This window comes from Nyctereutes procyonoides, unplaced genomic scaffold (assembly GCF_905146905.1).
Source record: "Nyctereutes procyonoides isolate TBG_1078 unplaced genomic scaffold, NYPRO_anot_genome, whole genome shotgun sequence".
NCBI classification, from domain to species: domain Eukaryota; kingdom Metazoa; phylum Chordata; class Mammalia; order Carnivora; family Canidae; genus Nyctereutes; species Nyctereutes procyonoides.
The window spans coordinates 9,535,125-9,549,481 of NW_026575141.1; the positions used below are offsets into that span (position 1 = coordinate 9,535,125).

Sequence of the window (14,357 nt, forward strand, 5' to 3'; positions counted from 1 at the left end):
ATGGCTGGCTTTTCATAAGCCTCAGTGGGGAGAAGCATCTGTTGCCCTTTCCCAGATAAAATGACATATTCTAGGAGAAAAAGTCCTGATTAGATAGAAATTAGTTCCCCTTACCACTCAGCCCACTCAAAAGCAAAAGCACTATTAGGAAACTTCAAAATATAAGAAAAAAGATTAAATCCATTTCAGATATAGTGATTGTGTATCTCCTGCTTCACAAGTATCAGAAGAATGACTTATAAAACTGATAACATACACCATGAACTTGTACCTTTACATACAAATATTTCATGAATATATTTACATAAAATACATTAAAAATGTCACAGCTTCAGTGTACTAGATTTAATTTAATATCCGAAGCACTTTGAATGTACTTACACAAAAATCCATTAAAGAAAATGCCAATGCTTTAGTTTATTTAATATCTGAAATATCACATAGCAGACTTACATCCCCAGTATTAAGGTTTGTATTTACTTAGAGCAACACTTACAGATAACAATGCCTTTTAGCCACAATTAGGAGAACAATAGAGGAATCGTGCAATGCTATACACAAAACATTATAGTTTGAATTAAATACTTACAGTTCAATTTATATAAAAATATTATCCTCTAGGGAATTCAGGAAGTTGACACTATAGCTCTAGTTGTACAGGTTTTTTTTTTCATGCTTATTTATCTTTTAAAGATAACTAAAGCTAAATAATACAATTTGAAACATTCACAAACCAATCAGGTATCACCATTGGAAAAATAAAGTAACTCTAATGATAAAAATAAATGTAAGGAAAACACATTACTAAAATTGAAGAAAAGCAAATCTAAATAATTACATGATTAAGGTTACGTAACCAATTCACAGATTCAGAACTATCAGTTTACCATGATAGTGATGAGGTTACTGATTATTTTTGTCTGGGTCTTACACAAAATTTCTCATTCAGTATATTCAACAAATAATTATTGAAACTTTCTCTGTGCTCTAGGGAATGTGTTTGGCTCCAAGAAAACATTGGAAAACAGACCTAGCCCCTGACCTCGTAGAGCTAATAGTCTACTGGGGCAGGCAGATGAGAACATGGGCACCTGTAATACAGCCTGAGAAGTCTGTGGTGGGGCCTCCCATTCTATGGGAAGGATCATCTAAGCTGAGACATGGAGAAGGGGTGGGAGGGGAAGAAGGAGATGGAAAGAGGATTCCAGGCACAGAGAGAAAAAAAATGCAAAGATCCTAAGGTATAAGAGAATACGGTCTATTTCTACAACAGTGGCTCCCAAACAAAGGACCTCAGATATTTGTTGGGCCAGAGTGAAATTTTCACCCATTAATGGGGAAATGAAGACAGTATGGTAGATCTTTTCAAAGCTAAAGTCATTCAATTTTAATAATTGGGTTCAGGACCAACTGGTTTTCTGGGGGGACCAACTGGCCCCTCTTTTATGAAATGACAGTGACAGTAGGTGATAGATTTTAAAAAAAATAGATGAACCTATTTTTAAATTAGAAAAACAAAACTACAACTACAGGTGTATAAAATCTGTAAACCTAGGAATCACTCTTTGAAGAACAGAACTTCTAGCAGGTGTTTTATATGGTTAAAGGAGCGGGGTGAGGGAGAGGTCAAGAGATAGAGCTAAGGAGGAAGGCAGGGATTTAGATCTGGAAAGGCCAGGAAGAACTTTGGACTTTATCCTAAGAGCAATGGGAATGATTTTGAGCAGGGGAGTGAATCCCTACTTAGATTTCTAAAAGATCACTTTGGGATGTTGTGTGTAGAATGTGTGTTAAATGGAACAAGAGAGCAAGAAGGCAGGCCAGTTAGGCAGCGCTATAGTACCCCAGGAAAAAAGAAGATAATAGCTAGAATTAGGGCGAAATCAGTAAGATTGAATAGAAAATGTCTTCAAGGGACAAACTTAACCAGGATGTGGTGATTTGTTACATTGGATAAGAAAAATAGGATGGTCAGGGCTGACGTCCAGGTTTTTCCTTAGGAAACTGACAATACTTGGGCTTAACTAGTGAGCTAAGCTAGAAAGGAGCCTTATTGTGGAGGAAGGTAGTGAGTTCATTTGAGGACATGTTGAGTTTGAGGTGCCTTTGTGTTTAAAAGTCCATTACAATACTTGTTTACATAGGATGAGAGAAAGAGTTGAACTTCAGATATAAATTTTCTAGCCAATAAATTTTGAAACCATAGACATGGATGACATTTCTCTCAGATAACATAGCATAAGAAGAAAACAGGGCTTAAGGCATATACTGACGGGTTGGCAGGAGATAAGCAACACAGAAAGAAGCCAGAGACACGCAGTCGGTCCGGGAGGTGGGAAGAGAGCCAAGAGAGCAAGGTGTCCTGAAAACAAAGGCAAAACCATTTCAAGGAGGGAGCAGACAGCAGTGCCAGATGCTGCAGAAATCAGCTGAAAGGACAGAGGAAAGAAAGCTCATTGAAATTAGCAACGAGGCAGTTGTCAAAGACCTTGAGAGGCTGTGGAGGGAGCTGAAGCCAGAGGATAGTGTGTGCATCTGTAGGCAGGAAGGAGCGCTTTCATGCAGTGTGGGTGGAAAAGAAGGGAAAGAACCCGCAAACTGCTTGGAGATGTGGTTTTGAGAAAGTGGTTCTTGGTTTTATAAACACAGGAGAGATGGATATTGTAGGAGACACCTGATAGGAAGAATTTGAAGACTTGCTGGAAGTGAAGATAATTAATAGAAATTCACATACCAAATATTGACCAACTTCTTTAAAGATGTATTGTTATAAAATTGTTAATGGATTTAAACACCCTTAAGGATGTAAAACGATTCCACAAAATTCTGAATGAATCCCATTTTAAAATATCTTTTAAATCACATTAAAAATATTATTTTTAAACTCACGGCAAATTTAGCTCTTGTCCATAGAGATCATACTCTTTAAATAATATGTATCTTTGGATGGTTGGTGGTAGACGGAGCTTCTCCATTGAGGCTGGCTGGCAGAGTCGCTGGAGTCCCATAAGCCTTCGAATTTTTAACCGGCACAAATGCTTCAGTGAGCAAGGATTCTCTAAAATGTTGGGAAAAAAATAAGCAAAAAATAAAGACAATATTAGTAGATTGACTTGTAAGATACAGACTGTTTTAAAAGTGTCATTCTGAAAAAAAAAAAAAACAAGTATTAGCAACTGGCAATTTTAAAAGAAATTCAAGGTGCAAATTAAGCATCCCAGACCTCTCCTCCAAAATGCAGTCTCCATGAAGACAAACATTTTGCTTTTCCCAGTGTCAGGAAGAGCCTGGCTCATCCTGGTGTTCAGCCGGATATGTTAAATGAATGAATGGAATTTGACTTAAGAAAGCAACTGCTCACTTCTATTTATTTTTTAGAATTGAGTACTATAGAGTTTTATTTATTTACTTCCCTCTCGTCTACCAATCTTTCTGATGCATAATTATCTAGGAAATGTGATGGAAATTATTCAATCTTAGGTTTATTTCAGCACCTGACACCTAAACATTTTATATTTTCAAAAAAAAAAATCTAACATTACTTAAATATCTGATATTGGATTTATTCACAACTCTTTATCTATATTACAACACTGATATATTATCTCGTAGTATGAGCTAGTGAAAAGGCAGCAGAGGACAGGGTTTTAGCTGTGGGCTTTGGACTGTTGGCATGGATTTAAATCCTGGCTCTGCCAGTTAGTATCTGTGTGATCTTGAACTTAACCTCTGGATCTCAGTGTTCTCACCTGTGAAATGTGGATAACAATGGGACCTACCTTGTAGAGTTGTTTGAAGATAAAATAAACTAACTTATGTGAAGTATTAGAAACCTGGTTGGCACTTTGTAACCCCTCAATCGTGAACTATCACTCAACTCAGTAATAAAAAATATCATATTTCCATTGCCTTTGTGATTATAAACAAATTATCTTCTTAAAAAAGTAAAGCAACGTTTTTTAAAAACTACGGAGGCAAAATTATTGTTATTGAAATAGTCAAATAAGACCATCTTTAAAAAATTACATTTATTTTCTTTAAAACTATATTGTCTTACATATGTCTGGAGGAATCCTGACATCCAGTGGTTAACCATGCTCACAGCATTCAACTGACTTCCATTCCAGATGCATGAATGGATGATTCAAACAACAAAACACCTTCCTGGTCTTCTTCTTCCTTAGATTTGCCTTGCTACAGTCATCACAATTGGTGATTCTTTTGTGATAAAAACATATGGATGACTAATCACCAGTTAGAAGCAACCTCTGTTCTGCCTATGGACAGGAATCACAGTGGTATTGGAGAGAGTGGTTTGAAGTAAGACAGGGGTTTCAAATTTGTGCCTTGTTGTTTTCTAGTTACAGAACTTTGGGCAATTCACATCTTTAAGATCTTGGGGTTTGTTTTTCCTCTTACAATCTCCAAAATGTTTTAATATTTTTACTGTAACACAGCTACACACATCTATGGCTTCATGAGTGAATCTCATATTAGTGATTATGAGATGAACATCTGTAATCACCTCCCAGGCTGTAAATAGATGAATTTTCCCAGCCGTCCCAGAATTCCCTCCATAATCTATTGCAATCTTCCTTCCTTCCTCCCCTATAAGTTACCACTATTCTGACTTTTATGATAATCACTTCCTTTATTTTTTATTAATTTTTTAAGATTTTTTTTTTTAAGTAATCTCTACACCGAGCACCGGGCTCGAACTTACAACCCTAGATCAAGAGTTGCAGGCTCTACTGACTGAACTAGGCCAGTGCCCCAAGTAATCACTTCCTTTAGAGCTTCAACATCTAAGTGTGCTATCCCTCCACCATTGTGCTGACAATATTTCTAAAAAATTTGATAGGCTCTTTAAGTCTCTTGATCCACAGGTTCGTCTCTTCATCCTCTTCTCTTTCTTTTGGTTCATCTCTTCATCCCCTTCTCTTTCTTTCAGTTAATCTTTAAATAACCAAAAAGCCCTGCAGTTTTCCATAGCCTAAATTTTACTGATTGCCTTTTCATGGTGTAGTTCCACGTTTCACTGCCATTTCTATTTCTTGCAAATTGATAGCTAGATCCAAAGACTTGCAGACTCAAGTTTGATCTCTTTTGCAAAACTATAGCTAGTGCCGTGTTCTTTCATCAAGGACCACATAATGAGATATTAGGAGCATCTGATGCTCAATGACTACATCATTATCTGACTGGTAGCTGCAAAATTATGACATATAATAATATCATTTTTTTCATTTATTATTTGGAATACTTTTATAAAGGGATGCTTTTGCTCATCTACTCTTTGGTTATAAGTGACACAAATCATATAGGTAAAGTAGAATAAATGATTAAATCTCCTCCTTTATCAATTTCAAGATAACAAATTGATTTTCTTATTCTCTAGAGCTGAATGATTTTTAAAATACCGTATTTAAGCATATTTAATTGGTTTCAATTCACTGAAATAATTACCCTTTGGAAGCTTAATTATCCCATCTTTGGCCACTAGGAGCCTCTTCAAGTTGGCTCCTGAATTCTTTTGGCATGCTCTGGTAGTCTTTGAGAGTTTCTTCTCAATGTAGAATGACAGATATTCCAGGCTCATCTTGCACATTCCTTTCTGAGACCTGAAATCATCCTTTCCCCCCCCCCCAGGAAATGGTAATTCAAGACCACAGTCTAGGGATATTCATCGCTACTCGGTTTGCCATTATTTCTAAGCTTTTACTGTAGATAGACAGACTCCAGGTAAAATAGCTGGAGTTCATATTGCTACTTCCAGTTCAGGACTATAAGCTTTTTCTTAAGCTGTTACATCTGTATTTCCTTTCTTCCACACTGACAATCCTTTGTCTCCTCAAGGATACAAAGAATAATAGTTAGAATATCCCACAATCACTCACTTACTGAATGCATCTCTCATTCTCAGATAACAATATTAATATTAAGCCATCACCATATAATTTGATATTTAAAAAATGTTTTCATGTGTGCTCTCTCCATTTTATTTTTTATTTTTATTTTTTCAGATTTTATTTATTCATGAGAGAGAGAGAGAGAGAGAGAGACAGACAGAGACACAGGCAGAGGGAGAAGCAGGCTCCATACAGGGAGCCTGATGCAGGACTCGATCCCGGGTCTCCATTTCAAAATAGTTGTGTCATCTCTGACCATACAACCCTACATATTATATCTTCTCCCTTTTAGCTCACACTTGGTCTTGATATTCTGTCTCCTGCTCAGTACTAGTCCGTATGTCATTACTTCTCCAGTTATTTTGGTTTGTCTGAAGCTCATTTCTTTGTGGATTCTTCAGAAGATGAGGACCAATATTTCCTGAGAGAATTTGATTTTTTTCCCTCTAAGTCATTTGTTCTTTTTGCTTACATGACCAGAGGATATAGTAATTTGTAATTTGCAATTTTGTCTTTTTTATTATAGTTTTTTTTTTTATATATAGGTTTTTGTATCTTTTGGTTTCCTCTATTTGGTTTTCCCTTTCAAGGAATCCTATTGTTCATTTGTTCATTCTTTATTGCCTATCTTCAATAGATGTCACTGTCTTTCAGATCTTTTGATCTATTCTTTCATTTCTATTTTATTTAAACATTTTCCTTCCATTTTAGCTTCTGAAGGTATTATCTGTTGCATTACTTTTCTTTAAAGATTTATTTATTTATTCATGAGTGACACACACACACACAGAGAGAGAGAGGCAGAGACACAGGCAGAGGGAGAAGCAGGCTCCATCCAGGGAGCCCGATGTGGGACTTGATCCCAGGACTCCAGAATCATGCCCAGGGCCAAAGGCAGGTGCTAAACCACTCAGCCACCCAGGGATCCCCCATCTGTTGCATTATTAGTTCTTGCTTTCCTCCTAGTTCAGTCTTTATATTTGAAATTAATTTTTCTTTTTATGTCTAATTCTTCCCTCAATTCTATTAACTCATTTCTGAATTTTTGTAATTCTGAATTTGAATGCTTTTTTCATGTCTGAGATCATCTTCCTTATGCTGCTTATCTAGTTTTGAAGTGAAGTTTTTAGTTTTCATCTATTCTAAGGCTGTGCTTTTCTGTGTGCTTTCTTGTCTGTGGGGATATTATTCTGTTCCTCTTTTTATATTTTCTTATAAGAAATTTACATGAGAATTGACTAATTTTCTGTTGCTCATTTTGATGTGACATTAGTTTTCTTGAAGCTTTAGAAGAATGCTTGGTCCAATACAGCTCTTCTGACTTTAGAGAACTCCCTATTCTGTTGTCTTCTTGAAATGACCAAAAATAGTGGCTTGTTCCTTGAGGTTTTCTTGTTCTGTTTGCTGCTGGTCTTCTTGTGTGGACTTTCTTATGACTCTATCCTGTGATTTTGATTTTATTCCCAATGAGGGTCCAGAAAGGGAGTCTTGACAAGTCAATTTCAAGAATTCGTAGAGTCCAAGGGCACCTGGCTGGCTCAGTTAGTAGAGCACGTGACTCTTGATTTTGGGATTGTAAATTCAAGCACCACTTTGGGCACAGAGTTTACTTAATAAAAAAATAAAAGATTGGTTCTGAAACATCAGTGAGCTTCAGAACCACTTACAGTCTTAAAAAGAAAAAGGATTTATAGGCTTCAGTTTGTTTTGTTATTGCCCCTAGCCTTTGTATTTATCATATGATTCACTTTTATGATAACTACATTTTAAACTAAAGAATACAAAATGGCCTACCTATAAGACAGATTTTTGACAATTTGCCAAGACTTGAGAGAGAACATATCAAAAAGGATAATTAATTCATTCCATTCACTCATTTACTCTGTATTTATTATCACTAGGTATCATGCAAAGCCCTGAAAATACAAAAATAAACCAAATAGATGGATGTTCACATGGAGATTACAGCCTAAGTTAAGTATCTTATGGTATTATAGAAGTTACCTTTTAAAAAATGATTTCTAGTGAAAATATTAATATTGTTATAGTATAATTCATTATACAATTAAAGAGTTGGAAAGTATCAAGAAAAGCAAAAAATTAGCATCTTATATCAGAGAGAGTGTTAAGGATGATTTTAAAAATCCAGATAATTCTAAGAATAAAGTAGCACTGAAAAAGTATCAATGATGACCATTAAGAAAGTTCCCCTATATACAGTCTTCATAAAAATAATTCATAGACAAAACTTTTTTTTTTTTTTTTTACCTAGTATTTGACGGATTTCTGGCCATTCTCTCTGTACTTCTAGTGCAGACTTCAGCTTAGCACACAGAGGAATATAATCCATGTAATCAATTAATACACGAATAACGCTGCCTACCAAGTGTTTCATCCAAGGAACTGTAATAAACTCACAAAACTGAGAGAATTCATAAAATTTAATTTAGTAATACATTTAATATGCTATATGCATAAGCACTCAATTTTGTTATGAAAAATTACTGTCTTTCTTATTTTACAGGAAATAAAAGCATGCTCTTGTAATGAACAAAAAAGAAAAATAAATTGCTTGTATCTGCGAAACCACGAGCTCTGAAGCTTTATGCCTGACTCTGATGTGATTGCAGTCAACATAACATGGAAGAATCAGGTTTCTTTCCATGATTCTTTTTTCCATGTTTCCATCCCCAGTATTCCACAAAATAGGCATAAATTATTAATCGAAAACATTTTCATATGCCTCTACATTCAGTTTCCAATTCAAGAAAAAGAAATAATCTTGTTTGCATATTTTTATGCTTATACCCCCATATTATTGCAAAGAAAAATTCAAGAATAAGAAAAATATAAGAGTTGATTTTTCTTTTCTTATAGCATCCCTAAATGGGCAAAAGTTAGGATGATGACCCACCAGGAAGAAGAAAAGTCTGTAACTCACCGGGTTATCTTTTATTACACAAGATGTCCACCCTGGTAGTACCTCTTCTTCTATCTCTGACCACACAAATGTATTTCCAAAGATGTTCCCATGCATGCAGTCAAAGCACATCTCCACTCGATAGCCATTATTCAGCAACAGCCTCAGCATTACCTCGTCATTGAGGGCATACTGAATGGCACTGGGGAAACGCGTGTCATTCACGTGCATAAAATAACAATTGACGTTAGCTCCATGGGAGAGAAGCAGCCGGACAATTTCATGGTTATTGGCCCTCACTGCCACAAGTAGACAGTTGAGGGGATCTAGGTTTGGGTCTGCACCTGCAGCCAGAAGGACTTCTGTGCACTGGATGTCATTGTTAGAAACGGCAAAATACAGCGCCGTCTTCCGCTCGTCATCATAGCTCTCGGAAATGTGGTCAGCAAGCAGGGTATTGACATCAAAGCCATTTTCAATAAGCAGTTCTAGGCATTGCACATTTTGTCCATCTGCTGCAGAGTGAATTGGTGTTAGGCCACTTTTCTGGATTGCATTTTTGGATGTTACTGGGATAAGATACTTCAGAGCACTAAAAAAATAAATAAATATAAATATAAATATAAATATAATATAAATATAAATATAAATATATATTTATACACATGGCATGAAGACAATGAAGAATTTAAATAGATCAGCTTCCTTACCAGACAAGTGAATAGTTTGTTAACTTTCTTTATTTTCTCTAGATAACCTCCTACAAAAACATTTCAAACTAACCTTTGTCCATTGGCTGACTACTTAGTTTAGTTTAGTTTTGTTTTGAGTTTCCCATTCTAAATATTCCCAGGCAACATGCTGGAGGTCCTATGTTTGGTCCTAGAATTGTAGGTCCTCAGGAATCTTCCCATCTTCCAATTCTTTTTGGGATAATATAATACTTATAAACAACCAAAGTTGTTTAATGGAAAAAATATAAAAGGAAGATAGGCACATAGAAGAACACTTCATAGCCTTGACCATGAGAATCATGGAGTCACAGAAAGTGACCATGGACAGTGCTCAATCCAACTCCTCATTTAACAGAAGAGCAACAGGATGTCTGCAGAGGTGAAATGACTTGTCCAAGGTCACACAGTTGGATGTGGAGCAAGGACTAAAGTTTAGGCCTTTTGAATTCCCATTCCTTCTTTTTCACTGCTTCTTGAGTAGTCTATGCTTCAGTAGTGGCCTGATTCCATATAACTTGCAATTAAATTATCAGCCACCAAAAGAGTCTTTACTATTCTATCAACCTATATTAGTCCAATGGGTATAATTAACCACAAGCTTATGTTTCTAAGAACCTGTGATAAACAGTTGTGAATTTCACACTTGACAAAACAACTAGACACACATGAGAGCCACACGCAAGGAGAACTTGATCTCTTGTGCCTAATTCAGAGCTACCATGTGTGAATTTATGAACGCTGGGAGTAAATCCAGGTAAACTTTAACAACATGTCACTTAGCATCAATTACGTGTCATTGGCCACTTAACTTAGCTAATGTGGCTACTGAAAGTGATAAAGCCTAATGATTTAAAAGTTTTTGAACTTATAAAATATATTTAATTGCCTAAAACAATCCTCTTATGGTGGGTATTTAATATAGTGATTATAGACTTCTATTGATGTGATTATAGCACATCTCGTGATTTAAAAATCTATCCTACCATTTTTTTTGAATAAAGAAATCTGAGCTTATAATGAAACTTTTCTATTGAAGAAAAAATTTGACATTGTATCATAATATCTGTAGGTATTACTAAAAATTGGAATAATACTGGTAATATTGTCATAAAATCCTTTGCCAAAGGCAAAAGTTTTAGAAACCTATAGCCTTTTGTTAAGCACATTGATAAAAACCCAAAACAAAAGAGAAAGGCATGTTTGGGAGGCTTGTGCAGAATGCTGTTATAACTTCTTTCCTTCTAAAAGAAAAAAAAATTTTATTATAAAAGTAGTGTAAGTTCAATGTGGAAATTTCACAAGGAATATAAAAAGAAAGGGGAAAAATCAAACAAATATGTATATTTGTCTTTTTCTTTTCAGATTTCTTTTCAGTATATATAGGTAAACTTGAGATTCTACTGTATATTCAATTTTGTATTTTTCAATTTAAAATGATCATCTTACGATTTATTACTCACAGATAATGTCCCTCATAGGCAGCTCGGTGTATTGGAAGATGCCCTGCTCTGTTGGGTACATTTCCACTTCCTCCGTATTCCAGCAGGAGGGAAATGCAGTCAGGATTGCCCCCTCCTGCTGCCTCAAACAACACTGATGCCCCATCATCCGCCAAAGCAAACACATCACCACCTGGCAATATAAAACATATGGCATAGTGATAACTGGGCTTATCTTGAAATTGTCAAGATAGTCCCCTTAAAAATAACCTATTGTTTTCCCTTCCAGCTAGGACTTAGTATAGGAATCTGTATAGAACATCTGTGTTCCCAGTATTTTTTTTTTTAAGATTGTATTTATTTATTCATGAGAGACACACAGAAAGAGGCAGAGACATAGGCAGAGGGAGAAGCAGGCTCCCTGCAGGGGAGCCTGATGCAGGACTCGATCCCAGGACCCTGGGACCACGACCTGAGCCAAAGGCAGATGCTCAACCATTGGGCCACCTAGGTGCCCCCCCCCCAGTATTTTCAATAAACAATTACATGTGCATGTTTTGTTTTATTATAAAATATTTGCCTCACAACAGTGTCTGAGAAATCAACAGGTCAGTTTACACAAGTGCTTTGTTTACAAAAGTAAACAAAGTTTACTTTTACATTGTAGACAAGTGTTCCCAGGAAAGGGATAGTTAGCTTTTCAAATTGAAAGACAGTGTTAACACTCTATTTCAACAACTGCCCTCTAGGTGCTGTGTGTGAGCCAGCAGAAGATCCTAAAATGAATAAATATGACTACTGGAAGCAGCTCAGAGGGGAAATGAAACAAAATCTCATCAAAGAACACAAGCTGTGTAACATTCAAGTGACATCAGGATCAGGAATGGTGATATAGAAGGTGGTCTGGCTCTGCCGCAGACAGCAAGAGTCTGGGCAAGCTACGTCTATGAATATCAATCTCCTCATCTGTAAACTAGAGTAATGCTGCTTATTTCATAGAGCTCATGATAATTAAATGATGTTGCAGTGGGGGGAGGGGCTTCAAAAATGTTAGTCTCTCCAGAGAGGATCCTCGAGGGAGCATGTGGTCCCAGGCTTTATTTACAGATGGAGAAGCTGAGGACTGCGAGTTTTAGCAAGGCTAGGGTCGGACAGCAAAGAGATGGTGATAGAAGCCAGCTTAAGAATTTGGTCTCTTAATTCTTGGTTCTGCACTTGGAGGGCTCAAAGGAGGGCAACATCACAACCTGTTGGGAGAATCAAAAAAGTCTTTAGTGGGGGGGGGGGGTGTCTCAAGAGAGTGAGTTATGCTGGAATGTATTCCAGATGAGGGCCATGGCCTGGAGTAAGCCCAGAAAGAGGGAATGCAGGGTATATTCTGGAAGGTTGCTAGTCTCATTGAGCTGGAGTACAGGATCCATGTTGAGAGCAGGAGCAGTGAGGGATAGATCTGGAAAAACAACTTGGGATGACACAGTGGGGACCTGTGCGTGACTCAGACAGTGGGGAGCTGCTGAGAGTTTTCTGAATCCACCTTCAGGGAGAACAGCTGAGTGGCAGCATGTTGTATGGATTATCTGACAGGGAACCTGGAAACCAGCAGAATGGTTAGGCAATAGCTGCTCTGGTCCAGGAAGGATGTGAAGAGCCTGCCCGGGATGTCAGTGAGAACAGGTGAGAGAGACACTATGGGACTTGACAATTGACTGGATTTGGAAAGGAAGGTGATGGATGTAGAAGCAAATCTAAGTATTCTGTCTTGGTTGAGAGCAATTATTATGTCAAAAGTGTGAAAGAAGAGGAATTCAGTTTTGGAGAAGCCAAATGTGAGGCCCCAGTGAGCCATCTCAGTGAGACTGGGCCACCTCTAGTGAGAACAGGCAGGGCTGACTGCACAAATTTGTGGGTCATGACATTTGGGTGTAACCAATTTATGGAAGAGAGGGCTTTCAAGGGGGCTCTGAAGAGGCTGGATATAAAAGCCTAATGCCCAGTTACACTCAGGAGAGGACAGGCAGCCAATGAGGGATTGGAGAAAGGGAAATCAAGAGACAGAAGAATCATCAAGAATGTGCAATTCCTTTTCACGTACCTCTGTGGATCAGGTGTTCCAACACATCACAGTGACCATGCTCAGCAGCAACGCCTAATGGTGTAACCCCAAATCCATCTCTCAGGTGGACATTGCCTCCGTGATTTAGTAGCAGAGCTATGATATCTTTGCGGCCTAGTTTGGCTGCTTCATGCATTGCTGACCATCGCTTGATGCAGGGCTGGTCAAGGCTGGTGTTGTGTTTAAGCAGTGTGAACACCATATCATAGGAGCCATTTTTTACAGCTAGAGGGTGATTTTTAAAAAGAATATCAATAGTAGGTATATAACACGGATCCTTTAGATGGTATGAACTTAATTACGAAATTTAATATGAAAATAGATAGTCACTATTCCCTTCTCTTCTACAAGAGGATATTGTAGTTTTTGTTTCCTTCTATTTCTCATACCCAAAATGATGTTGCCTTTTTTTTAAGATCCTGGCCTGAGGTGGGGTGAGAGTCTCATGGAATATACTTCCCTAAAATAGGATGTTGTATATACTCTTTCTAAACTTTAGGAAATTAAAATAAATGAAAAAAAAAAACATCCACTATTGGGTTGTAGAACTTAATGTATGGAAATGCTTAGTGTATACTAGGAGCTCAATAAATTATAGCTGTTATTATTAATATAATATTTCTAGGATCCTGGGGCCACATGTGTAAATAATGCCTATCAAGCCCCCTCCCCACCCCCCAGAAATATTTTTTTTTTGTTTTCCTCCACCAAACATAGCATTGAGTATTAAATGAACTTCCCTTTCCCTGTGATCTTAATGGGAGGTTAGAAATGAGAATGTTTTTAGTTTTTTTGGAGAGAGCACGTGAGCAAGGGGACTCCTAAGTGGACCCCATGCCCAGCATGGAGCCCCATGTGGGGCTCATCATCATGACCTGAGCTGAAATCAAGAATTGGTGGCTTAACTGAGTTACCCAGGCAACCCAGCAATGAGAATGTTTAGAATCTAGGTAGTTTAGAATCTGTTGTAAACAGGTGAAGCATATGACAGCTAATGTAATACAGTGCAAAAGACTCACTGGATCAGTGGTCTCTCTCCCCTTCTGCTATTTCTAATAGATTGAATTACAGTTAAAAGCAACCCCCCCCCCCCATTTGAGTTAAGAGATTGTCTTAGTTTAGAGATAAATAACTCTGGAATATATGATGTTTCTCTTATCAGTAAGTAAAATCTTTTTTCTTTTTTAAATTTAATTATTTGAGAGAGAGTGAGTGAAAACGTGTGCGCACAAGTGAAGGAAG

At 37.1% G+C, this 14,357-nt stretch overlaps 1 protein-coding gene across 11 annotated transcripts in view; it reads right to left on the reverse strand.

Moving 5' to 3' along the window:
• Positions 1–411: 411 nt before the first annotated feature.
• ASB15 (ankyrin repeat and SOCS box containing 15) overlaps positions 412–14,357 on the reverse strand; it is a 59,741-nt gene continuing 45,795 nt past the window's right edge. For 10 of the 11 annotated variants that reach the window (XM_055307325.1, XM_055307330.1, XM_055307322.1 and 7 more), the window contains 5 exons: positions 13,095–13,340; positions 11,024–11,195; positions 8,851–9,421; positions 8,178–8,331; positions 412–3,058 (listed from right to left, as the gene is read on the reverse strand). In XM_055307325.1, the coding sequence (XP_055163300.1) occupies positions 2,886–3,058; positions 8,178–8,331; positions 8,851–9,421; positions 11,024–11,195; positions 13,095–13,340 (1,316 nt within the window). In that variant the 3' untranslated portion in view covers positions 412–2,885. The remainder of the gene's footprint in view (positions 3,059–8,177; positions 8,332–8,850; positions 9,422–11,023; positions 11,196–13,094; positions 13,341–14,357) is intronic. The other variant, XM_055307327.1, reaches the window with a different exon arrangement.